At 45.1% G+C, this 26,445-nt stretch overlaps 1 protein-coding gene across 1 annotated transcript; it reads right to left on the bottom strand.

The window, feature by feature from the left end:
- Window positions 1–3,806: 3,806 nt before the first annotated feature.
- On the bottom strand, window positions 3,807–24,914 carry LOC115474875 (C-X-C chemokine receptor type 4-B-like). The gene is made up of 2 exons (XM_030210571.1): window positions 24,610–24,914; window positions 3,807–5,770 (listed from the first exon to the last, which is right to left on the bottom strand). Exons 1-2 carry the CDS (start codon window positions 24,640–24,642, stop codon window positions 4,724–4,726), a joined length of 1,080 nt encoding a protein of 359 aa, XP_030066431.1. The 5' UTR covers window positions 24,643–24,914; the 3' UTR covers window positions 3,807–4,723.
- Window positions 24,915–26,445: the final 1,531 nt, after the last annotated feature.

Below are 26,445 nucleotides of genomic sequence, written 5' to 3'. Positions count from 1 at the left end.
TCTGGCTACTTCCTTTCCCAAACAATATAAAAAAAGATTCCTTTAAATGAAAGTTCGGAACTGGCTATTTGTGCACTGTTCGGCGTGAGCTTCACCATCATTGTATGAACTGACTATAACTGTCTAGGTGATAGGTGGGCTATATATACACATTTAATGCATGCACATAAAATTCAAGCAATTTTTCTTCCTATTTCTATATTTACATTGTAGTTTCCCTGATACCTTCATACTAGTTAATGAACATCCTTGATGTAAGAAAGTCTACGGCAAAGATTTTAAAACTTTTATACTGAGACAGAGAAACAGAGAGCAGATAAAGACCATGTGATCTATCCAGTTTGCCCATCCATACCATCTACTAATCTCTACTATCTCTTCTCCTCCCTTGCAGAGCCTATGTGCCTGTCCCTTGCTTTCTTGAATTCAGATTCTGTCCTCATCTCCGCTACCTCTACCGGGAGGCCATTCTATGCATCCACCACCCTTTCCACAAAGAAATATTTCCTTACATTACACTTGACTCTGTCCCCTTTCACCTTCACCCTATGTCCCCTTGTTTCAGAATTTACTTTCAATTGAGACTCACCTCCTATGCATTTTTTTGTTACATTTGTACCCCGCGCTTTCCCACTCATGGCAGGCTCAATGCGGCTTACATGGGGCGATGGAGGGTTAAGTGACTTGCCCAGAGTCACAAGGAGCTGCCTGTGCCTGAAGTGGGAACCGAACTCAGTTCCTCAGGACCAAAGTCCACCACCCTAACCACTAGGCCTCCTAATTCTAGAAAGTTGCATGCCCAAATTTGCAACTGTTGTGCAAATTTGCACATGCTAGATAGAATAAGGTCAGTTGGCTGCATAACTTAATTTAATGACCTGATAGTGTTGAAAGCTATAATTGGCCTTATTACTAATTGGCGCCAATTACCCATTACCCCCCTGGATTCTATATGTGGCAATTAAAGTTGTGCACACAATTTGGCAGTGCAGCCAAATTGCACATGCAACTTAATTAACAAGTCAATCAGCGCTGGTAATTGGCCACTAACAAGCAATTAGCAGCACTAATTGGCACTAATTAATATTTATATGCACAACTTTCTAAGCGCATTCTGTACAGTGGTGTGCTTAAATTTTAATGCAAGGATCTCAAAAGGGGGCATGGCCATGAGAGGGGCATGGGCGGGTCATGGATGTTCCTACAAATTGCCTGCACTGCTATAGAATATGCCCAATCCGTCTCTAAGTTAGGCATGGGCATTTACACAAAGTTTTAGTTGGCGTAAATGGTTGTGCCTAAATTTTAGTCACGGGAACGGGCACTACGCATATTCTATAAACTGAACCTAACTTAAGGTGAGGTTTGTAGAGTAGCGCTAAGTGTCTTTTTTTCAGCACCGATATTTTTTTAGCCGCCATATATAGAATCTGGTCCTATGTGTGTAACTGGCCTTAATCGGTATTATATAAGTTATGTGCTCAGATTCCAGAGTGTGCAACTTCAAGGTAGGTATAAACCTGGGAGAGGCATGGGTAGGCCGGGTGTATGTCAGGCAGTCACACACGCGGGTTATAGAATAGTATTTACATCTCTAACCGCCTACAGTTAGGCATGAGAATTTACACCAGTCATTGAACTGTCGTTAAGTGTTTGCACCTAAAATCAGGCGCATAAATACGGACTTATGCTAGTATTCTATAACGGCAGTTGTGCTATGTGCGCCCCTTTGTGGTGCTTAAAATGAGGCACAAAACAAACCAGTGAGGTAAGTCCATGGCCGGCCCAACCCGGTAAGCGGGGTAAGCACCGCAGGGGGGCGCCTGCTGCTGCATCTTGCAATTTTCCCAGCTGGAACCGGAAGCTCCCAGCCAGAAGCCAGCCAGCTGCCCGACCTCTTCTCCCATCTCCCTCAACAGAGACTGCCTGCCCATTCGCCTTCCTGCATGCTGCCCAGACTTTAAAAGTCATCTTACCGGGGTCCCGGCGGCAGCAGTGAAAGGCGAGCAAGCTCGGCGAGTCGGCGCTTCAGCGGGCTGCCTTCCCTTCTCTTCGTTCTCAGTTCTGCCTCTGGTCCTGCCCTCATTTCTTGTTTCCGCAACGGCCATGTTGGGTCGTTTTTACGTTTTCTTAATAAAGCATCTTTTTTTATCCTCCTTGGACTTACCTCACTGGTTTTGTTCCTCACGGCTTCATGAGGTCCTTTTCCTCCTCTTTGTTGGTTTGTTTGCTTAAAATGAGGCACCAATTTATAGAATTGCCATCTTACTGCATTGTCAAGAACTTTTCTGTGTGGTAACTGTATGGGAACAAGCTGGAAACACATACAGAGCACAGGCTTTGCACTTATTGGGCTAGATTCTATATATGGCAACTGAAATTTCTGCGTGGAAACAAAATATGCCTAGGCGTATTCTGTAAAGTACACCTAAATTTTAATTTCTGCGCGGTAGATAGAAAAACACCAAGCACCTCTCCACGTGACCAGATGTAGTCGCAGCCATTTACGCCATGTTTTACTTGACATAAATATCGATGCCTAAATTAGGCGTAGAGCGGGTGTATTCTATAGCACGCATAGATTTTAGAAATGCCCATGCCCCGCCCATGGCCCCTTTTCAACTATACGACTTAGAATTTAGGCGCACCACATTACAGAATACGCTTAGCGATTTGTGCGTGTAAATCCTAATGTAAAATAGGAATATAATATGTGACTATTAGGGCATTTCACATAGGCACCCTGTTATGAAATTATCTCTTTTGTCAGCATTTGTGAGGTAACTTTTCTTTCTTCTTGTATCTGATTGGCTAATTATTCCATCTCCAGTGTAGAATTTACACTGGTCCAGCTTTAATGTGTGATTGTACTCCTAATATTGTTTTATTAATTGCTGAATAAAAGGAACGCCTTTGTTTCACAGAAAATATATACCACACACAAACTGTGTACTTTAACCTTATTTTATTAACAAACATAGTAAATAAAACATTCAGTTTTTAACAAATTCTGGAGTGGAAAGTGAACAGCATCAGGGAATGCAAGAAAGGAGACTTTGGTTATGTAAATGCAATATTAAATAAGATATGCAAACCAAACTGGAGCTGACAAAAGCTTGAATATGAATTGAAAATGTAAATGTTTCTAAAATTTTCTATTCTTGAACTGTTTCATTCAGGGATGGAAAAATGCTTAGAAAACTCAAGAGTCAATAATTTTAAGGAACTGAAGGCAATTTGTTCTTCCATTTTCTCTTTCCTTTTTTGTTGTTGTTGCTATTGTGCCTGGGCTTTTTTGTTGTTTTATTTATCTTTTAATTTAGGGCCTCTTTTACTAAACCACGCTAGCGATTCTCAGCGTGGCAAATGAGAGGAAGCCCATTCAGTTCCTATGGGCTTCCTCTCATTTGCCACATGGAAGTAGCTAGCGTGACTTTGTAAAAAAAGCCCTTAGGGGCCCTTACCTACGCGTGCCCAATGCGTGCCAAATTGGAGTTACCGCCCGGCTATCGCTGGGCCCTTACGGTAATTTAAATTTTGGCAAGCATCCGCTACGCATGTCTGAAAAATAGTTTTTAATTTTCTGGTGCGTGGTAGGAACGCGCGTCAAGTGGCATTCGACACACGTAGACCATTACCGCCCAGTTACCGCGTGAGACCTTACTGCTAGGTCAATGGCTTGCGGTAAGGTTTCAGACCCAAAATGGATGAGCGCCAATTTTCATTTTGCCGCACGTCCGTTTTTGACAAAAAAAAAATTTTTTTGTAGGTGCGCTAAAAAATAATTCTGCGTGCGCCCAAAAAACATGTCTACACTACCGCAGTGCATCTTAGTAAAAGGACCCCTTAGTTTTTAAAAAATCATATTTTATTTTCCTAGATTTTTTCCCTTGAAATTTAGGCATTAGATGACCTGGCTTCCAGGACTTTTTCAGCTCTGCTTTCATGAAACACTTAGGGGTCAATATTCAAAATGATTTAACTAGGTAGGGGAGACTCCTGCCCAGTTATATTTCACTGAATATCAGCTCCGATAGCCATGGTTAGTGCTGGAGCAGTAATTCGGATCTGCGATGCTGGTACTATATTGGTAAAACTTTTAACTTACACAGATTGGAAATTATTGCCCTGGATGAAGCCCCTCAAGCAAAACATGGCCATATCAGACATCTGTATGGAACACCTGAATTATGTAGTGAATAAAGACCACACTTTGGTAGGACCGGTCTGCTCTTCATTTTTATGCATTGGATATTACAAACCGTTTACTCAATTAGCTAGGCTGTTACGGCATGCCATACCTAGAAAGTTCCAGGCACCACGAAAGACCTAGATAGTCAGTACTGATGCCTGGATAAGGCACAGCAGTGAATATCTAGGTCTAATTTAGCCAATGACAGTTAGGTTTTAAAAGAAACACTGTCCACTGCTGGCTGAATATATTGACGCCTTAACTAATATCTACAATAGACATGAATCTGCAACAGGTACTAGAAACATATTTTTGTGAACAAATCAAATAGCCACTAACCCTGATTCACCTAAAACTCAACATAATACATGAGCACATTTAATATAAATAAGTCAGTTAAATTTCACAGGAACAACTAACAAGTAGGCAACAACAAATTCTCACTGAAAATAAAAACTGTACATAACCAGTCTGTTGTACTCCTTAAAACATTGTCCTTCATTACAGAAAAGGAGCAAGCAGGAGATTGTGTTAGCTTGATTGGAAACTTGATGATTCCGACTCTGTAGAAACTGAGGGCAGCCCACATCGCTTTTTTGACAACATTTTGAGGCTCGATCCTCTGCTGACTGCGGTCAAAGCATTTTGGGCTGACATCTTGAACTTGGCACCAAGGAACGCATACAGAATTGGGTTCAGACAGCAGTGGAAGAAGGCTATGGCTTCCGTAATGGAGATCCATTTATGCACATTGTCCTCTAAGCTGCAGTTAGATTTGATCACTCCAAGCAACATTAATGTCTCCATGCCAAGACCAAGATAGTAGGGCAACAAGCAGGCAAAGAAGGTAAGGATAAGGATGACGGTGGTCTTCAAAGCTTTGCGCTTTAGGTGCCCTTTGGAGTTTGACAACTTGGAAATGATAATACAGTAACAGGTCAAGATTATGAGACCTGGAAGGATGAGGCCCATTATGATGTGCAGAAATCCAAAACCAATTAGCCACTTTACAGAGTCCTCGGAAGGATAGATGTGGTTACAGACATTGCGTCCTTCTTCTTCACTAACAGTAGAAAAAAAGAAATCAGGTACCGTCAAAAGAACAGCTGGGAGCCACACACCTGCATACACCACTCTTTCCACTAACAATTTTCTTGCCCCTTGGCTGTTGGTGGCATGGACAATAGCCAAGTAACGATCTAGACTTATAAATGCTAGAATTAACACACTGCTATACAGATTGACAGTGTAAATAACATTAATTGCTTTACACAGAAAATCTTTGAAGTACCAGCCCACAGCTGCCTCCACAGACCAGAATGGCAGGGTGAAGACAAAGAGGAGATCAGCCACGGAGAGATGCAACCTGTACTTGTCAGTCATGGTCCTTGATTTTTTTTGGTAGCCCATGACTATGACAACCAATCCATTGCCAATTATTCCAATCACGAAGATAATGGAAAAGATGGTTGGTAGAAAGATCTGATTGAAATTGGTATTTTCTTGTCTGAAGCATGGCTCCATTAAGCCATCCAAGTCCCCAGATCCCATGTCATCTGTACTGTTTTCGAAGGAAGTCTGAAAGAAATGCAGAACAGAATATTAAAGGAACTTTTTTTTCCAAACAGGTTTGGTTTTACTGAACCTATCTGTATTTGTCCTTGGAGGAGCGCCATCAATTCTGTAAAATGTTCTCCAAATAGCTGCCAAAGTTTATATATCATGGAGTGACTTTTTAACACCATCTGTGGGACTAGATATTAGAAACAAAAACAGTAACAGAACCGAGGAATGAAGATGCTTTGCTGTGGAGAACAGAAAAAAAGCCTGAGTGTCTATGGCAAAGTGGGAAATCCACAGGGCTGGGTCAACTAGATGACTAAAATACAGGGCCTGTGATCTGTTGGAAGAAGAGAGGCCAGTGAGACCCAGGCTGGGGAGGGGTGTGATGGCTGCTGCCAGCAGGGCCTGGGTGCAATGTGGCAGTAGTAGCTGGGCTGAGGTCATAGGCGTAGCTTGAGCAAGCCTGGCAAAATGCCAGGACCACCCAATGGCAGGGGCCAGCTGAATTTTCACCATCCCTTCCTCTCCTCTTCCCCTTCCTCCCTGCAAACACTGCAACAAGTCATGGTAGAGGCAGTGCTAAATGCTGCTCTCTGTCTGGAAGGGCCTTTCCTCTGCAACATCCCTCACACAGAAAGTTGTATCAGAGAGGTAGAATGCACAGAGGAAAGGCTCAGGCTGGCTCTGCCATGACCCACCTCAGTGTTTGCAGGATGGTGGGAGGGGAGGTAGGAGAAGGGGAAAGCCAAACAAAAGGTGGAGGTGCACTGGTTCCCTCTCTCGGGGGGGGGGGGGGGGGGGGGAGGTATACAGATGCTGGACCTGCTTGGGGGGGAGGGAATTGTTGGAGAGATATCAGACCCATGTTGGAGGAGGGATGGGAGGGGGAGAGACACCACACTAGGGGAGGAAAGAGGAGAAGAGGAGTATGACTTGGGGATAGGAGCAGAGGACAGAGAGAGAGAGAGAGAGAGACTTGGATCAAAGAAGAGAGAGAAAGAGGGGCAGATGCTGGACCTGGGTGGGGGGAGCGGAGGGGGGAGAGAGAGAAAGACCTGGACCAAAGGGAAGGGGAAGAGAGGTGGCAGATGCTGGTCCTGGGAGGGGGAACTGAGGGAAGAGAGAGAGAGAGAGAGACCTGGAGCAAAGAGGAGGGGGGGAAGAGAGGGAACAGATGCTGGACCTGGTATGGGGAGCTGAGAGAGACACAGAGAGAGAGAGAGAAAGATGGAGACCTGGATCAAACGGGAGGGGAAGATAGGGGCAGATGCTAGATCTGGGGTGGGGAAGCTGAAGGAAAAGAGAGAGAGAGAGAGAGAGAGAGAGAGAGAGAGAGAGAGAGAGAGAGAGAGAGAAAGAGATTAAGACCTGGACGAAAGGGGATAGGGAAGAAGGGAGCAGATGCTGGACCTGGTGGGAGGGGGGGGGGGGAGCTGAGAAGAAAGAGAGAGAGAGAGACTGGTACCAAGGCGGAGGGGGAAGAGAGGGGGCAGTTGCTGGATCGCGGGGAGGGGGGGGGGAGCTGAGGGAAGAGAGAGAGAGAGAGAGCCTGCACCAGGGAAGAGATGCTGAACCAATGGAGGGAGGGAGAGATGCTAGACCACAGAGGGTGGGTACAGGAGGAAGGGAAGAGAAAGGAGAGGAAGAGAAAGGAGAGAAGCTAGACCTGGAGAAGGCCAGGGAAACAAAAAATGCTAGCTCTGGAGGGATCATAGGGAAAGGGACACAGTGGGAAGAATCTGGAGAGGATGGATAGAGGCACTCAAGAAAGATGGATGGTGGTCATACAGAAGAAATATCAAAAGGACAGAAAATCCAGGGGAGATTAAGGAAATGAAAAGCAGAAGAGAGACACCAGGACCAACGCAATGCTCAGACAACAAATGTAGAAAAAGGCATATTTTTCTGACTTTATTAATGTCAGTCTTGGGAAATGTGCATCCTCTCTCTCCTCCTCCTCCTCGGTCCCCACTACCTTGGAAGTGATGGTGTTATAGGAAGGTCTATTTCAATTTTTCCACCCAGGGCTCACTCTGTCCTAGCAGGAGCATTTCTAAAGGGATAGGAAGATACTGGGATAGATCTGGGATTTAGAGAGAAGGGCAAGTAAGGAGGAAGTGCTCCTAGAGAGAGAAAGAGAGAGAGGAAAAAGAAAGCAAAATGTAACAAGAATAGAAATAAAGAAGAAAAATGCTAAACCAAAATAGAGACTCCTAAAAGTTTTGGCCTACTGATTAAGTTTTGTAAATATTTGTCCACACCTTATCTACTAGAGAAAGTATTTTGGGCAGATTATATGGACTCTTCGGTCTGTATCTGCTATCAACCTTAATGATTTTGGGCTTGATTTTATAACAGTAAGCCTATGTAAGAAGTCCAAAACAATGCCTATTTTATAAAGACTGTCTGTCTCAGCAATGCCACTTGCTATTGAGAAGACTTCACGAATAGTGAGATTTATAACACCCACCTTCTTATCGGCAACAGAGTTGAATTACCCTTTAATCAACTAGCGGTAGTGTCAATTTGGTGTGTGCTACCTGCACATTAGCCCTTAGTAAATGGGGCCCCTCAGAAAAACATGAGCAGCCATGTCGAATAATCAGTCCCTGACCCGGCAGTTAAATGCAGAGAACATGATCAGTACAGATGAGTAACAGATACTTTATATATTTAACATGTAATATTTAAAAAGAGTATAAAAGCTGATTAAAGGGTAATTCAACCTTGTTGCCAAGGAGGTGGGGGTTATAAATCTTGCTATTTGTGAAGCCTTATCAATAGTGAGTGGCACTGCTGAGGCACACGGTAATTTATAACACATAGGACCAGGGCCGCAGAGAGGGGGGGCAGAGGGGACAAAATTCCCCGGGCCTCCAAGGGGGGCCTGGCGCCGGGGTCTCTCTCTCCCAGGTCGCCGGTGCTGCAGTCCCCGGTCTCACCTGCCTGCCCTCGGCTCCGCCGATAACCCCTCTCCGTCCGCCACCGTGACCGGGCCCCCTGCATTCAAATTGGCAGCGCCTCACTTCCGTGTGAAAACGGCAGATCGCCTCCCTTCAGGCTCTCCCTCACTGTGCCCTGCCCTCACGGAAACAGGAAGTGATGACGGCGGGACACAGTGAGGGAAGGCCTGAAGGGAGGCGATCTGCTGCTTTCACACAGAGGTGAGGCGCTGCCGATTTGAATGCAGGGGGCCCAGTCACGGTGGCGAATGGAGGGGGGCTGTCGACGGAGCTGAGGGTGGGCGGGTGGAGACATGGGACTGCAGTGCCGGTGGCCTGAGAGCAGGAGAGGGAGGCGACAGTGGTATGGATTGGGGGGGGCAGCAGCTGGGGGGGCTCCAGGGGCGTGCCGGTGGCCTGAGAGCAGGAGAGGGAGGCGACAGTGGTATGGATTGGGGGGGGGGGGCAGCAGCTGGGGGGGCTCCAGGGGCAGCCTTGCCCCGGGCCTGGCTCAGTCTGTCGATGGTCCTGCGTAGGGCTCAGTTTACTAAGTTTAGCGCGCACCTAAAATTAGCGTGCGTTAAATGCTAGAGACACTCATATATTCCTATGGGTATCTTTAGCGTTTAGCATGCGCTAAAAATGCTAGCGTGCCCTTAGCGCTGCTTAGTAAACAGGGCCCTTAATGGGAAATCATACTCTTAAATATTACAGTGAAGTAACACCATGTGTGAAGATGTTTTTGCCATTGAGGAAATATTTTATAAAGACAACATTGGCCTCTATGCATCTTTGTAAAATAAGCTTTTAGATTCACTGCCAATAGTTCACAGACTTACACACAAATTTACCTGCTCCGAATAAGGTATACATGTTGGTATGCATGTTAGGCATGTAGACAAGTATTTTATAAAATATGAACCAACAACACAACTCCACCCACCTCCACTTCACTCAGGGGCCCTTTTACTAAGCCGCGTAGGTGCCTATGTGTGCCCAACGCGTGCCAAATTGGAGTTACCGCAAGGTTACCACGTGGCCCTTGTGGTAATTTCAATTTTGGTGCGCGTCCGCTATGCGTATCTGAAAAATATTTTTTATTTTCTGACGTGTGGCAACTATGAGCGTCAAGTGGCATTTGACGCACGTAGACCATTACCGCCTGGTTACCGCACGAGACCTTACCACTAAGTCAATGGCTTGCGGTAAAGTCTCAGACCCCAAATGGGCGTGCGACAATCTTCATTTTACCGCACGTCCATTTTTGGCAAAAATAAAAATAAGGCAATTTTTGTAGGTGCGCTGAAAAATAAATTTTTTTTTGTTACATTTGTACCCCGCACTTTCCCACTCATGGCAGGCTCAATGTGGCTTACATTGGGCAATGGAGGGTTAAGTGACTTGCCCAGAGTCACAAGGAGCTGCCTGTGCCTGAAGTGGGAATTGAACTCAGTTCCTCAGGACCAAAGTCCACCACCCTAACCACTAGGCCACTCCTCCACTCCAAATTCTGTGTGCGCGCCCAAAACACGCGTCTACACTACCGCAGGACATTTTTCAGTCCTCAAATTATGCCCCTGGAAAAACCTATTGATCATTTATATCCCAAATTACCCCAAACAAGTTTGAGTTCAATGTGGTTTACAATAAACAGTAGAGGATACATAACAAAGAATAATGCATAAGAAAGTAATTTGTTGTAAGAATCTGATTTTACAATACACTTCCCATAGATATGTAGCTGCACAATTTTATAAAAAACCTTTTTCTGTACGCAAAACAGGCTTCTCAAAATGACTCCCTCTATGTCTACCTTAAACAAAAAGTATAGAATTGTGAAACCGGTGTCCTTTGCCTGCTTACTTTGGGAAGGGGTGGGGTGGGGGAGCAAAGGGTAAGGAAGTCAAATGGATGGAGATCACCTCAGCATTAATGCCCGCATTTGGGGGGAGGAGGAATACTACCCCCCCATTCCCATCCCGCCCATGGAACTGTGATATGGGATCAAGAAACACTGCAGGGTGATTGTTGTCAAACGTGATACCAGCTGAGCAGCTGTGGGAAGCTCAGGAACCATGAAAGTCAAATTCCCATCTGAATGAGATTGTTTCCCCCTTATCAGGGTACACAGCACCAGTTTGAAGGAAATCTATTGTTCAGTTATAGTAACAGAGAAACGTAGTAAATGATGGCAGATAACGACAATACAGCCCACCTAGTCTGTTCATTAAGGTGGAATAAGGTTGTAGCCCGCTGTGCTTTTTTTTTTTTTTAAAGGTTATAACTTGCTTCATGTACATTATCTCCCTCTAAACCTTAATTTTGGGTTTTAACTGTCACCCCATGCTGATTATCCCCCTCGATGCTTTTGTTTCGAGTTATAACTGTTGCTCTATGCAGGTTTCTCACCTTACGCCTTTGTTTAGGGTCATAACTGTTGCTCCATGCCAGCAGCATGCCTGCATTAGATTGCACCTGGGGGCGGCGCACCCCCCTCCTCCGAGCAAGGGGGTGCACGGAGCAGGCACAGAGCTATCGGCTTTGCAGGTCCCCTGCCCCCTCTGACGTCAACTTCCTGTTCCGGGGCAGGGGACTGGCAGAGTTGACAGCCGCATGCCTGCTCCATGCATCCCCTTGGTGCCTGCAGCTGGGGTGGACTGCCCCTACTGCCCCACAATTGGTACGCTTGAGCTCCATGCAGGTTTCTCGCCTCTGTGCCTTTGTTTAAGGTTATAACACCATGACATTGTTTCGAGTTATACCTGTTGCTCTATGCAGGTTTCTTACCTTATTCCTTTGTTTAGGGTTATAACTGTCACTCCCTGTAGATTACCCCCACCTCTATGACTTTGTTTAGGGTTAAAACTGTTGCTCTATGTAGGTTTCCCACCTCTATGCCTTTGTTGGGTGGCAGAGCTGGTGGAAGGAGGCGGGGCTGGTGGTTGGGAGGCGGGGATAGTGCTGGGCAGACTTATACGGTCTGTGCCAGAGCCGGTGATGGGAGGCGGGGCTGGTGGTTGGGAGGCGGGGATAGTGCTGGGCAGACTTGTACGGTCTGTGCCCTGAAAATGACAGTTACAAATCAAGGTAAGATATACACAAAAAGTAGCACATATGAGTTTGTCTTGTTGGGCAGACTGGATGGACCGTGCAGGACTTTTTCTGCCATCATCTACTATGTTACTATGTTGTTTAGGGTTATAACTGTTGCTCCATGCAGGTTTCCCGCCTCTGTGCCTTTGTTTAGGGTTAAAACTGTGCAGGTTACCACCCTCTATGACTTTGTTTAGGAATATAATTATCGCTCAGCGCAGTTTGCCCCCCTCTATGCTTGTTGAGGGTTATAACTCTCACTCCATGGAGGTTTTCCTGCACAATGGCCTTGTTTAGTATTGTAACTGCCAATCTGTGCAGGTTACCTCCTCCTTTGGTTAGGGTTGTAAATGTTGCTGCATGCAGATTCTCCTCCCCCTCCTTTGTTTAGGATTGTAACTGCAGGTCCCAAGTTTGCTTTGAGCAGAAGTGCTCAGTACTTTGATTGCAGTAGTAGTCAATGTTTCCTCAAAACTGAGTAGGCGACTGCCACCCACGTTGCAATTGTCATGTGTTCTGCAGCCACCTAGTAGTTTGAACTGTGCTAGAGGGTGCAGGTGAGTTTGTAAGTCTTGTGAGATCTGCCTGCCCCACATAGTTCATGGCAGGAATAATGCTACACAGATTGGAGAGAACATTGCCATAGTACAGGTCCTAAGATTACTTCACTCTCTTTAACAAAGAACTAGCAAGCATAGCAGGATTCAAGAGGACTGGACAAGTTCCTGGAGGAAAAGTTTATAGAAGTTAGCCATGTAGACTTGGAAGAGCCATTATTCATCTCTGGACATTAGATATGGGTAATAGATGGGAATCTGCCAACCTGGACTAGCCACTTTCGGAGACAGGATATTGGGCTCAATGAACCTCAGGTGGACTTTTCTTTTGTTCTTATGTACATATAGTGGCAAAGGTGAGGGTTATCTGCTTCAAGTGGAAACTGCTTCTGATGCTCCAAGCCTCCCATTTTATTCTATGTAGCAGGGGCGGACTGACAGGGATCTTGGCCCCTGGGCAATAAGGGTCATGCCCCCACCCTTGGGTTCCACATCTCTCCCTCTCTCCCTCCATCCCCCCAGATCCAACATCTCTCTCTTCTCCCCCTCTCCAGATCCAACATTTTTCTTCCTCTCCTTTCCCCCAGATGCACCCTCTCTTCCTCTCATTCTTTCTCCTTCCTCCAGGTGCACCATCTCTGCCTCTCCCTCCCCTTAGGTGCACCATCTCTGTCCCCCCCCCACAATTGGGGGAGTACCTGCTTAGGCTGTCTCTTTCCTACTACTCATATGGTCTAGGAGAGACAGCAGGATGGGTGGCAGGAGACACTACAGAAGAAGATATAGATCGATGGAGGAAGAGCAGCAGGTGAGGAGGAAATATGAGAAGTAGGCAGCAGAGACAGGAGGAAAGATGAAGGAAGGAAAACAAGAGTTAAGAGACATTATTAATGAGAATAAAGACCAGTGGCGTTCCTAGGGGGGGGCGGTGGGTGCGGTCCGCCCTGGGTGCATGCTGCTGGGGGGGGGGGGCGCTGCGGCGATCCGCCCTGGGTGTCAGCCGCCCTTGGAACGCCACTGATAAAGACCAAAGAGAATGAGTGATAAAAAGGGAGGAATGGAAGACATGGGAGGAAGAGGCAGACAAAGAGGAAGGAAAAGAGGGAACAAACCATAGATTGAAAAGAGGAGGTGGAATGAAGGGAGGAGATACCTGCAGAAGTGGGAGAGGCTGGCTGCTTAATTAAGGGTGGGCTTAATTGGAGAGACAGGGAACAGGAGAAATAAGAAGGACTGGAAGACAAACAAACGAGGTCAGAAGCAAGCAACAAAGATCAGAAAGATTTTTTAAGGAAAATATTTTTAAATGCAAGTTTTTCAGTCAAAACTGATATTTTTGTGCATATCCAAAATAACGCTTATGGAAATGTATGCAAATCTGGTGCTGGATTTTAAAATGTATGCAGTAGAATTTTCATGTTCTTGCTTCACACTATACTTCTGACTGCCCTGGGAAACTGGGGGGCTTTGATCATACTGCTGCTCTTCTCCGGTTCTGAACATTGCCTCAACTATCCTGCAAAGCTGTCTATTCTTGGCTCCAAACTAGGGAAATTATTATTATTACCATTTGTATAGTACTATAAGGTGTACACAGCACTGTACAGAAAGAAAGAGATAATTCAAAGAGCAAACAACACACATAAATGTTGGTATTCTAGTCATTTACTCATAAGGCAACAAATAAAATACCGACCGGCATAAATGTACATGTGTCATTTGCATAACACAGTAAAATGACGGCAGATAAAGACCTGAATGTTCCATTCAGTCTGCCCAACAGTCACACTCATTCTCAATTCATGATTGAACCAACAATGCATGTGATATAAAATACTTGAAACACGGACCATGTTGGGTCTCTTTGAATAATCAATAAAGCATTTTCTCGCACCATCTCCCGAGTTGGTTTAATCTGTGATCAGCATTTACTCTTCTTGTGTTATATAAAATACTTGATCATTGTTTCTTTAGAATTTCTGGGACATAGACCAAAGAAGTCCACCCAACCCTGTCCATAGGTTCCAACTACTGAAGTTGCTGTCGAAGCCCACTCCAGCCTATCTAAATCCATCATGTCATTTGCAGGACACAGACCGTAAAAATCTGTCTGGCACTGTCCTCATCTTCCAAATTGCTGGAGTTTCCATCGAAGCCCTCTACAGCCCATCCTAAACTGGATTGCCATATACGGGACCCAGACTGTACAAGCTTGCCCAGTTCCGGCCTTAGTTCTTCACAGCTGGAGTCGCCATCTAAAGCGCCACTCGATATGCAAACACACATATAACCATTTTTGTTTTTTATACCATTCATTTTTTTAATTAGAGATCCTCTGTGTTCATCCCACACCTTTTTGAATTCTGTCCCTGTTTTGTTTCTCCACCAACTCCCTCGGGATGGCATTCCAGGCATCAACCACCCTCTCCGTGAAGAATTTCCAGACATTACTCCTAAGTCTACCACCCCGTAACCTCAATTCATGTCCTCTACTATTACTGTTACGAAATGCCTAACCACCCGCCTGGGGCTAACCCTGCGGCCATTTAGAGGGTCTATCTCCAGCAGAGCTCAGGTCTGTCTGCACCTGGGCATGTGCTCTACACTAGCACACACCTCTCACCAACTGGGTCCCAACCACCTCTGGGTGAGTCTCCCACTCTCAAGTTATCCCTGGTGATTTCTAGGTTACTGGGGCCACACGCCCAGTGGTCCCATAGTTCCTAGAATGCACTCACAGACCCAACACACAAACCACCAGGATTCTTAGTCCAGAAAAGCAGAGTCAATAAACTAAAAAATGTATTGACATTAAAAATATTGAACAGTGAAATATAAAAAACAGATGAAAATATAAGAGGCACCTATCAGGTAACTGAAAAAGGATCAATTATAAAATTAACTAAACATTTTATCACTACCTGGATAGTGCCTGGGAAGTACAGGAAATACAGCTGCTCACAGGCTACAGAATATAACTGCTCAGAGGGTCTCAGTAAAGAGGTCTTTCTCTCTTTACTTCCAAACTGAGACTGGAGAAAAATCCAGCATTTCCAGACTGAAATTGAGCTCCTGGGCCAATCAGAGCCCAAAACAACATTTTTAAAAAGTAACTGGCCACATCACTGCAGGTTAATTCCTCTCTGTGTTAAACTAAAGAAGGAACAATCATTTCTCTGTAACAGCTTTAAACATAAAATATGCATTACCTGCTGGCCAAACTACAGACATACACTTCAAGAAATAATTAATACAGTTTATAGGCTTACAAACCCCTGTTTTGTCACAATTACTGTTTTCCCTTCTCTGGAAAATATTTATTTCTATATTAATACCTTTCATGGTACGCATTTTCACTGTGGGCATTCACATGGGCAGAGCTTAGGTGGAATGTAGCAGTGCAAGCAACTGTATGTGTGGATTATTGAATACTATAAACTTCATGTGTTCTTTTTAAATATAGGCAAGGTGATTTACACAGACTATAGATAAATGAAGGTTCATTTTCAGTTGCTTTCGCTAGAATTTTATAAAGAAAAATGGACGCTTACTTATGTTTATAAGATGGTCTTGAAATAGGTGTGGTTTTGCTTCCTTCAACTAGTTGCCTGGTTATAAAAATTACCCTCTTAGGGCTAGAATCTATATATCATGCCTAAAAAATCCATGTGGAAAAAAAATATGCCTAGGCGTATTCTATAAAGTAAGCCTAGAGTCTGGGCGCATCTACAGTGACGTCAAGACGCCTTCAGCTGAAAACCAGGAACCCTGCATTGCTTCTTTGCCTCGGCTACTACCTTGTTGGTTGCGCTGGTGTGTTCTCTCCTGTGCTTGCTGCCTAGCCAGACCTCTGCTTGAACCTGACCTTACTTCTTGACTGCCGCCTGCCTAGACTTCTGCCTGGACCTGACCTTGCTTCCTGCCGCCTGCCTAGACCTCTGCCTGGACCTGACCTTGCTTCCTGACTGCCGCCTGCCTAGACCTCTGCTTGGACCTGACCTTGATTCCTGATTGCTGCCTGCCCAGACCTCTGCTTGGATCTGACTGTGCTTCCTGCTTGCTGACCGCATGGATCTCTGCTGAGACCTGACTCTATCTGCGGTGGCTCTCTGCCTCGCTCCCTTGCTGCCTAGTCTGGTTCCCTTCCTGGTAGTCCTTCATGCCCAGATCCTCCAGAAGTCCTGCCAGCTGCCTGCACCCAGGGGCTCAACCTCTGGGAAACAGCGGCTATCACAGGTGAAGCACTGGGCTTTCCGACTGCCTATTTTAGAACTGATCCCATGCCTTTGGGCCTGGAACTTCCGCTCTAGGATAAGCACAAGGGCTCACAATCAGCGACTGTGCCCATGTCACTTGCGACACCCCAGGAGAGACTGTGACAGTGGGCATTTACGTCAAGTAAAACTAGCAGAGGCGTAGCTAGGGGAAGTGCCAGGGGAGCGGCCCCTCCCCCAAACGGACTTCCACCGGTGCCTCTTTTTTACATAATCCGTCACATTTACAACACTCTCCAGTGCCGTCTATGGTCCACTGTCCACTCTTCCATGCCTTCAACCTGGCTACGTTTCTGAAAACTTGGTGTAAAAGCTCGGGACTAAATTAGGCATGGACCAGGTGTATTCTATAACAACATGCATGGGGGTCTTTTACTAAGCCACAGTAGCATTTTTAGCTCGCAGTAGAAATCAGCTGGCGATAAACTCCGAGATGCCCATAGGAATATAATACTGATGAATCTACTTCCAAACGGTAAAAAATCTTCAACTGGATCCCAATAGGCACATATAACCATTTTGACCGCGGGGCATTAAGTCAGCAGGCTGTGTGGAGATTAATTCTAGGGGACCTCCTTGAGGAATCTATTGCAAGGAGCACTGTACCCCTATGGCCGACAGACATAAGATGAGTATTTGTTAATTTGACATTAAGCAACATAAGTAATATAAGAAATGCACAAAATATTAAATAATAGAACGTTATGGTGGAGGTGGATGTCCAATGACGACACAGGTGTGTAAGTCTCAGCGTTTGAGTTTAGTCGCTGAGCGGCATCACTGAGGTCACCGCCTTCCACTTTGGTGATATATAGGAACCTGGACGCATCGACATTCAGTAGATTGGGTGAATATCGAATTTATATGTGCCCATACGAATATAATAGGCATCTCGGTTTTTACCACCAGCTGATTTGTACCATGAGCTAAAAACACTATTGCGACTTAGTAAAAGACCCCCATAGATTTTAGAGACGCCCACAACCCGCCCATGGACATGCCCCCTTTTCAGCTCTGTGCATTAGAATTTATGTGCATCTTTTTACAGTATGCGCGTAGACAGTTGTGCGCGTAAATTCTAATTAATGCCAATTAGTGTCAATAACTGGTATCTTTCAAAGATATCACCATAACAGGGAAGATAGAGTATCCTGATAGTGAGGTTGCAAAAGAGATTGTAGTAGATCGGGTATCTTTAAATAACAATAAAAATCAGACAAAAGATTGCCAATTAATACTGTCAAGTACTAAGCATGATGTACTTAGGAACAACAAACATAGTTTGAAATGTCTATATGCGAATGCCAGGAGCCTAAGAAATAAGATGGGGGAGTTGGAATATATTGCACTAAATGAAAAATTAGATATAATAGGCATCTCTGAGACCTGGTGGAAGGAGGATAACCAGTGGGACACTGTCATACCGGGGTACAAATTATATCGTAGTGATAGGGTGAATCGGATTGGTGGAGGGGTAGCATTGTATATTAACGAGAGCCTTGAATCAAATAGATTGAAAATTCTGCAGGAAACAAAACACTCCTTGGAATCACTGTGGATTGAAATTCCATGTGCAAAGGGGAAAAGGATAGTGATAGGAGTGTACTACCGTCCGCCTGGCCAGGACGAACAAACGGATGCGGAAATGTTAAAGGAAATCAGGGACGCAAACAAACTGGGCAACACAATAATAATGGGGGATTTCAATTACCCGCATATAGACTGGGTTAATGTAACATCTGTACACGCAAGGGACATAAGATTTCTTGATGAAATCAAGGACAGCTTCATGGAACAGCTAGTTCAGGAGCCGACAAGAGAAGGAAAAATACTAGACTTAGTCCTTAGTGGTGCTCATGATCTAGTGCAGGGGGTAACGATACGAGGGCCGCTTGATAACAGTGATCATAATATGATCGGTTTTGATATTGGCATTGAAGGAAGTGAAACTAGGAAATCAAGTACGCTAGCGTTTAACTATAGAAAAGGTGATTACGACAAAATGAGAAAAATGGTGAAAAAAAGACTGAAAGGAGCAGCTCGCAGAGTAAAAAACTTGCATCAGGCGTGGATGCTGTTTAAAAACACCATCCTGGAGGTTCAGGACAAATATATTCCACGTATTAGAAAAAAGGGAAAAAAGACTAAACGTCAGCCGGCGTGGCTAAACAGTAAGATAAAGGAAATCATTAGAGCCAAAAAACAATCCTTCAGAAAGTGGAGAAGAGAACCAACTGAAAGTAACAGGATAGATCATAAGGAATGCCAAGCCAAATGCAAAGCGGAGATAAGGAGGGCAAAAAAGGACTTTGAGAAGAAATTAGCGTTGGAAGCAAAATACATAGTAAAAATTTTTTTAGATACATTAAAAGCAGGAAACCAGCCAAAGAGTCGGTTGGGCCGCTGGACGAAAATGGTGTTAAAGGGGCGATCAAGGAGGACAAAGCCGTAGCGGAGAAATTAAATGAATTCTTTGCTTCGGTCTTCACCGAGGAGGATTTGGGGGGGACACCGGTGCCGGAAAGAATATTTGAAGCGGGGGAGTCGGAGAAACTAAACAAATTCTCTGTAACCTTGGAGGATGTAATGGGTCAGTTCAGCAAGCTGAAGAGTAGTAAATCACCGGGACCTGATGGTATTCATCCCAGAGTATTAATAGAACTAAAAAATGAACTTGCGGAGCTACTGTTAGAAATATGCAATCTGTCCCTAAAATCGAGTGTAGTACCGGTAGCCAATGTTACTCCGATTTTTAAGAAGGGTTCCAGAGGAGATCCGGGAAATTATAGACCGGTGAGTCTGACGTCGGTGCCGGGCAAGATGGTGGAGGCTATTATTAAGAATAAAATTGCAAAGCATATACAAAAACATGGACTGATGAGACAAAGTCAGCACGGATTTAGTGAAGGGAAGTCTTGCCTCACCAATCTAATGCATTTTTTTGAGGGGGTAAGCAAACATGTGGACAATGGGGAGCCGGTTGATATTGTATATCTGGATTTTCAGAAGGCGTTTGACAAAGTGCCGCACGAAAGACTCCTGAAGAAATTGCAGAGTCATGGAATCGGAGGTAGGGTATTATTATGGATTAAGAACTGGTTGAAAGATAGGAAGCAGAGAGTAGGATTGCGTGGCCAGTATTCTCAGTGGAGGAGGGTAGTTAGTGGGGTCCCGCAGGGGTCTGTGCTGGGTCCGTTGCTTTTTAATGTATTTATAAATGACCTAGAGATGGGAATAACTAGTGAGGTAATTAAATTCGCCGATGACACAAAATTATTCAGGGTCGTCAAGTCGCAGGAGGAATGTGAACGATTACAGGAGGACCTTGCGAGACTGGGAGAATGGGCGTGCAAGTGGCAGATGAAGTTCAATGTTGACAAGTGCAAAGTGATGCATGTGGGTAAGAGGAACCCGAATTATAGCTACGTCTTGCAAGGTTCCGCGTTAGGAGTTACGGATCAAGAAAGGGATCTGGGTGTCGTCGTCGATGATACGCTGAAACCTTCTGCTCAGTGTGCTGCTGCGGCTAGGAAAGCGAATAGAATGTTGGGTGTTATTAGGAAGGGTATGGAGTCCAGGTGTGCGGATGTTATAATGCCGTTGTATCGCTCCATGGTGCGACCGCACCTGGAGTATTGTGTTCAGTACTGGTCTCCGTATCTCAAAAAAGATATAGTAGAATTAGAAAAGGTACAGCGAAGGGCGACGAAAATGATAGTGGGGATGGGACGACTTTCCTACGAAGAGAGGCTGAGAAGGCTAGGGCTTTTCAGCTTGGAGAAGAGACGGCTGAGGGGAGATATGATAGAAGTGTATAAAATAATGAGTGGAATGGATCGGGTGGATGTGAAGCGACTGTTCACGCTATCCAAAAATACTAGGACTAGAGGGCATGAGTTGAAGCTACAGTGTGGTAAATTTAAAATGAATCGGAGAAAATTTTTCTTCACCCAACGTGTAATTAGACTCTGGAATTCGTTGCCGGAGAACGTGGTACGGGCGGTTAGCTTGACGGAGTTTAAAAAGGGGTTAGATAGATTCCTAAAGGACAAGTCCATAGACCGCTATTAAATGGACTTGGAAAAATTCCGCATTTTTAGGTATAACTTGTCTGGAATGTTTTTACTTTTGGGGAGCGTGCCAGGTGCCCTTGACCTGGATTGGCCACTGTCGGTGACAGGATGCTGGGCTAGATGGACCTTTGGTCTTTCCCAGTATGGCACTACTTATGTACTTATGTACTTATAACTGCTTAATTGGCAATTATCAGCACTGATTGGCTTGTTAGCTAATTAAGTTGCACTTGGAAATCCAGAATACGACTGGATTTGCGCGTGCCAGTTAAGTCACGTTATGTAGAATCTGGGGGTTAATGCCAAAGCTGTAAAGAAATTCTGGCCCCAGTTTGCAGTTCTTTAGTCTCATAAGCTTTATATCAACATTTTCTATACCCTAATTGTAAGAAAACTTGTGATCACAACAAACGCATTCTGAGGCACGTTCTGCCAGTTCCACTGCAAACAGGGAAAAGTCAAAGCTTTTGCTCCCAAATATCATTGATGATGGTGAAATGAAGGCTTGCTTATTCTCAGTTGTTGGACACATTTAGGGGCCCATTTAACGAACAGTGGTAAAAAAGTGGTAATTCCCACACACTAAGGCCATTTTTACCTCTGGGGTAAAATGGCCAATTTTTTTTCCCAATAATGGGTAAATGCTAATATTCCCATTAGTGCATGGCCATTAGTGTGCGAGCTCCTCCCACCACCTATTTTGTAGGCGGTAGGGACCCGTGTGTTGAACCTGAGCTAATTACGTGGCAATATAGCTGTGCTAACCGATTAGTGCAGAACATGCCTACTCTCTGCCCCAGATACGACCCCTGCAGCAAAAAATACATTTTTTTTGCACGTGGGTACTGTGCGTACATGGCACAATTACCGCAGGATACCTCAGCACGTTTCATGGTACGCCATATTTTGCTGCTATAACACCTTGTACCTGCATGTAACATCTTGAGCTTCCAAGAAAGCACAAAGGCAGACGGTCTGCAAACTCCAAGATGGAAAATGAACAGAGCAGATATACGTATTGTGCAATTTGGTTTCCATTAATAAACTTTTTTTTGCTTGTTTATACATCTTGAGCTTCTACTGAAAAAAGGTGTGAGTTCAATCTATAAGGAATCTTAGAGGATGGGAATTTATTCCAGTAAAAGAATTCTAACAGAGAAAAAAATCTGAAATCCACAGGTAAACTGGTTAGCACCATTAACTGTACATTTTGTTCTGAGTATTAGGTCATCCTACAATAAGATTTCCTTCAGGTTTTGCTCAAAAGTTCAAGCAGTTGTATATATAAGGTAAGCACTCCCGTCACACCCACAGCCTTCCACTGAGTAATCTTATCTAAGACAGAAACAAACACAAGAGGGGCTCCAGTCAGGAAATTAACTGCAGTCTCTGAAGCCCTGGAATGATCTCTAGTCCCCCCCCCTCCCCAAATATTAACACACAAGCATCAATCACTGCTATTCTCTGCCTATAATGTGGGAAGGGCAAGGGAAACAGGCTGAACCACACTTTCTGATGAACATATCAGGAAATCACTAACCATTATGCCACTCAGGCATGAACACACTGCTTGCTGGGGTTTTTGCTATTTGAGTCCTGGGCATCTCTCTTTCTAGTAGTCCCTGCTGCCCACAAGCAGTGACCTCTGAAAGGCTTATGGGGCTGCTGAAAATTTTATAGTTTTGATGGCAGGTCCTAAATGAGTTGAGGTTGCCAGTGCCATCCTTGGCCATTCCAAACCGATGGAGGATTAAATGGCTTCCCTGTGGCCACAAGGAGCTGTTGTAACATTTGAACTTGGGCCCTTCCAGTTCCCAGCCTGCTGCTCTATTAGGCTACTCCTCAGACCCCGTCCTGGACATTAGTGCTACTTTATTATGACAGGTTTTCAATATCAGTCTGGATTGTGCTTTTCTTTTTTTTTTTTGCAGAGTTTGGTTCCTGGAGCTCTGTTTCTGTTATGTGGTTTGTGAAATAAATCCGAGAACAAATGTACATGCGGCAGTTTTTGCTTTTGAGATGGCAAGTTGGCAACTCTAGTGCGGACAGTTGGCTGCAGACGGGTGGGATGGGGCAAAGTGGAAGGGTACAACAGTAGGTGTGGAAAGGGATGGCGTGGGACAAGGGAGGGGCAGGGCATGGAGCAGTGCAGGTGTCGGGTTTTTTCTTTGTCAAAAAGTTGGCAACCCTACACCCAGAGCAAAACAAACTGCACTTAGCTTGGTGTAAAAACAGATGAGCAGGAGCCCTGCATGCACTCCTTCCAAATCTGTTCTGCAATCAATACATAGGTAGAAAAGAAATACAGACTTAGCTTTGATCCAGCATATTTCCTCCAATCAAGGCCCATTTCCCCATGTTATAAAAAGAATGCAAATATTGTTGCTAAATCTACTTGCTGAAGTTATTATTCTTCCAAAGGAAGTGTACCGTCCTTGCATTGTTTTCTGTTGTGCTCAGGTTTTAAATAGGGACGGGCAAGCAGAAAATTTTTGTTTCAGGTCGGCTCTAGGAATATTCATTGTGTTCATTTCGTTTGGCCATTTATTCATCATGGGAGCCCAGCCGTCAACTGCGGCCTCTTTTGGAAACAGTGCATACTATGCGCCCATGCGCAGTGGTTCACGCATGCACGATAGTTCGAGCACGCACAATGGCCACCTTCTTTGCCAAATAGTGTGTATGTACTCTTTCGAAAGAGAGTGTACTACTGTTCGTGACAAATGAGAAAACAGAAATTTTTTTCTGCTTGTTAGCAAGCTACGAGGCTGACATTTCCCATATCGTTGCAAACGAAATGCCCAGCTCTAGTTTTAAGAAGAACTCTCAAAACACTTCGTACAATAGGAATATGAAAACAATGGTGTGTACTCATCACATCTTGCCAGCCCAGGGATTTGATTTTTATCCTGCCTCATGAATGGGCTTCAATGAGAATAAACGGAGAGTCATTACCATGGAGAAAGTGGACCGAGGAACTGGTTTTTTTTTTTAGACTGTCCTTTTTGGAACATAAAGTAGAAATTTCTTAAGGCTGCAAACCTTATTTTAAAGCAACGATTGCATTTTCTGAAAAGACAGTTCTCTCGTGACTGGCTCATGTAGTGGTCCAGAAAGCAGTAAGAAAGGAACCTGTAGCATTTTGCAAAGAAAAAAGGGCGAGAGCTACTGATCGGACACTTAAGGGAGAAATTATCATTGCTTTTTTTTTTTTTGAGGGGGTACTTGGGGGTACTGAGAACCGGCACCTTTTCCATCGTCTGCTAAAATTAACCCATGGACCTCAACTTTTAATGAAAGAGCTCAGGCTCTACACACCAATTCTGTGACTGGTTGCAGGGGGCCTGGCTATTGTGGGGTGGGTCCCTCAGCGATCACCTCACCCCTGAAGGATGGCCTGCCTGGCATTTGCGTACCGGCACCTTTCTCTCTAGAAAAAATGCACTGGAAATGATCAATGAGTGGCTATGGTTAAGATGCATTATTTTACCAGTAACTTGAACCACAGGTCCCATTTTATCCAATGAGATCTAGTTATTAGGATGAACAGTAAAAATAACACATTTTAATGGTAGCCCATGTTGATAACTTCCCCCTAAGTTACTCTAAGAAGTCCTTAGTCATTGAGGAATCACAGCTCTCTGCCTGTGGCATCTCCAGTACCTGTAACTCTCAGCTCTTGAAACCAGAAATATAAGATACTTCAGTTCTGCTGGCTTTCAACATTGCTTCATGACACAGGTGGCCGAGTATTAAATTTACATATTACGATCATCTGGGTAAACTGACAGAAAATTCGGATAATCTGAACAAACACGGCTTTCATGAGCGCTTGGAGGGCCCTACAAGGTTAAGTATGTATTTCCTCTAAATAGGAAGCCCCTGTTCCAAAAGAAAAAAACCCATTTTGCTTACCGTTTCAATATCCAAAGCGAATGTGCTTGCCATCACTTGCCAGTGTGTGAGGCTTCAAACTGACAACTGGAAAGAGGCTGTTTCAGTCTGGTGAGGACTTGTGCTGGAGCTCAGCTTCTGAATTAATTCCTCTGCAAGCTATGTGGCTGCTGCTGCAAAGTTTCTCTAAAAAGAAGTTCAGAAAAAATAGCGCCCCCCCCCCAGACGAAAAATGCTGTTAAATGTAAGAGATGTGAATAAACATGCTTTCCATCTCTGCAGATGAAAGGAGGAAAAGAGAGAGGATGTGGAGGAGTCCTTCTCCTTTCTCTGCTTGAATGATCTCTTCTGAGTTCCCACTGATTGAATTATTCTAAAGCAAAGGCACAAACAGAGAGTGGGGAGGGGCTGGGGGACGTGATGTGATTCTGGGCTATGGAAGCTCAGGAGTCACAATCACTTTTTTTTTTCTCATATGGTTACATAAATAAACATGAAGCACAATTAGCATCAGATAATATCTCCTTCCCCACTACCCACAAAATTAAATTTGTAATTGAGGCCTCCTACCGGTGCTTATCTTTTTCATAATGCTAGTAAACGTGCACACAAGAAAACAGGCAAACACACAATATAAGCTGCACAATACAGAGACAGACAGATTTTAAAGCTGAAGCCAGAGGTTTAGGTTTTTAGAACACTAGGGGGTCGATGCATGTTGCAGAGCTGTGCTCTGAAGGCTGAGTGCATGGCTTCTACAGCAGGGTTAGTGAGAAAATATTCCATGCTGATGTGGTAAGGGGCATAGGAGCCAACTTTTCAAAATGATTGGGGGTGCTGAATTTTTTTTTTTTACAGGTGGTGCATTCCCCCCCCCTCTCCCCCTTCCTCCCTCTGAGTTCCAGGCCCCCATCCCTCCCTCCCAGTTCCAGTCCCTCCCTCCCTCCCCTCTTTCTCTCCTTTCCCTCCACTCTCCCTATGAGTTCCAGGGTCCCCCTCCCTCCCTCCGAGTTCCAGGGTCGTTGGCCCTCCCTTCCTCCCTCCCTCCCTTCGAGTTCCAGGCCCCCTCCCTCCGAATTTTAAAAGTCATCTTGACTTACCTCGTCGAGGTTATGGCGGCCGGCAGCAGCGGTAAAAAGTGTGCAGGCTCGGCGCTTACTTCAGTTTTCTCTTCTCTCAGCTCTGGTTCTGCCCTCATTTCCTGTTTCTGCAAGGGCGGGACCAGAGCTGAGAGAAGGGAAAACTGAAGTAAGCGCCGAGCCTGCACGCTTTTTACCGCTGCTGCCGGCTGCCGTAACCCCGATGAGGTAAGTCAAGATGACTTTTAAAATTCAGAGGGAGGGGGCCTGGAACTTGAAGGGAGGGAGGGAGGAAAGGAGGCATGACGACCCTGGAACTTGGAGGGGGGGGGGACGATGACTACTACTACTACTATAAATCATTTCTATAGCGCTACCAGTCGTACGCAGCGCTTCACAATTTAACATGAAGAAAAGACAGTCCTTGCCCAAAAGAGCTTACAATCTAAATCAAGACAGATAGACAGGACAACCCTGGAACTCGGAGGGAGGGAGGGAGGGAACGAACTTCCTGTGGGTGAAATATTGGGGGTGCTCGAGCACCCACAGCACCCACGGAGTCGGCGGCTATGGTAAGGGGCCCTTTTACTAAAGGGTTGCTGCGCAGGAACGGGCTTGCCGCGTGGCAACCTGGAACTACTGCTGGCCCAACGTGGCCGCTGGCGGTAGTTCCGCCTCCAGCGCACGCCACTTCCAACACTACTGGGTTAAAAAAATATATCACGGGGGCTACCCAGCGGTAATCACGGCACTGCCCGGTTACCACCGGGGTAGCACA

The sequence above is a fragment of the Microcaecilia unicolor genome, chromosome 7 (assembly GCF_901765095.1).
Source record: "Microcaecilia unicolor chromosome 7, aMicUni1.1, whole genome shotgun sequence".
Lineage (NCBI taxonomy): Eukaryota > Metazoa > Chordata > Amphibia > Gymnophiona > Siphonopidae > Microcaecilia > Microcaecilia unicolor.
The sequence above is the reverse complement of the archived record's forward strand: the minus strand, read 5'-3'. Positions and strand labels throughout refer to the sequence as shown.

What these genes read in the sequence shown, in the direction of transcription:
- LOC115474875 (XM_030210571.1), bottom strand. Translation starts at nt 24,642, where the DNA reads ATGGCAAGCACATTCGCTTTGGATATTGAAACG. An exon ending in TCGCTTTGGATATTGAAACG is followed by an intron (nt 5,771 to 24,609) that starts GTAAGCAAAATG and finishes CATTTCTTTCAG; the next exon opens with ACTTCCTTCGAAAACAGTAC.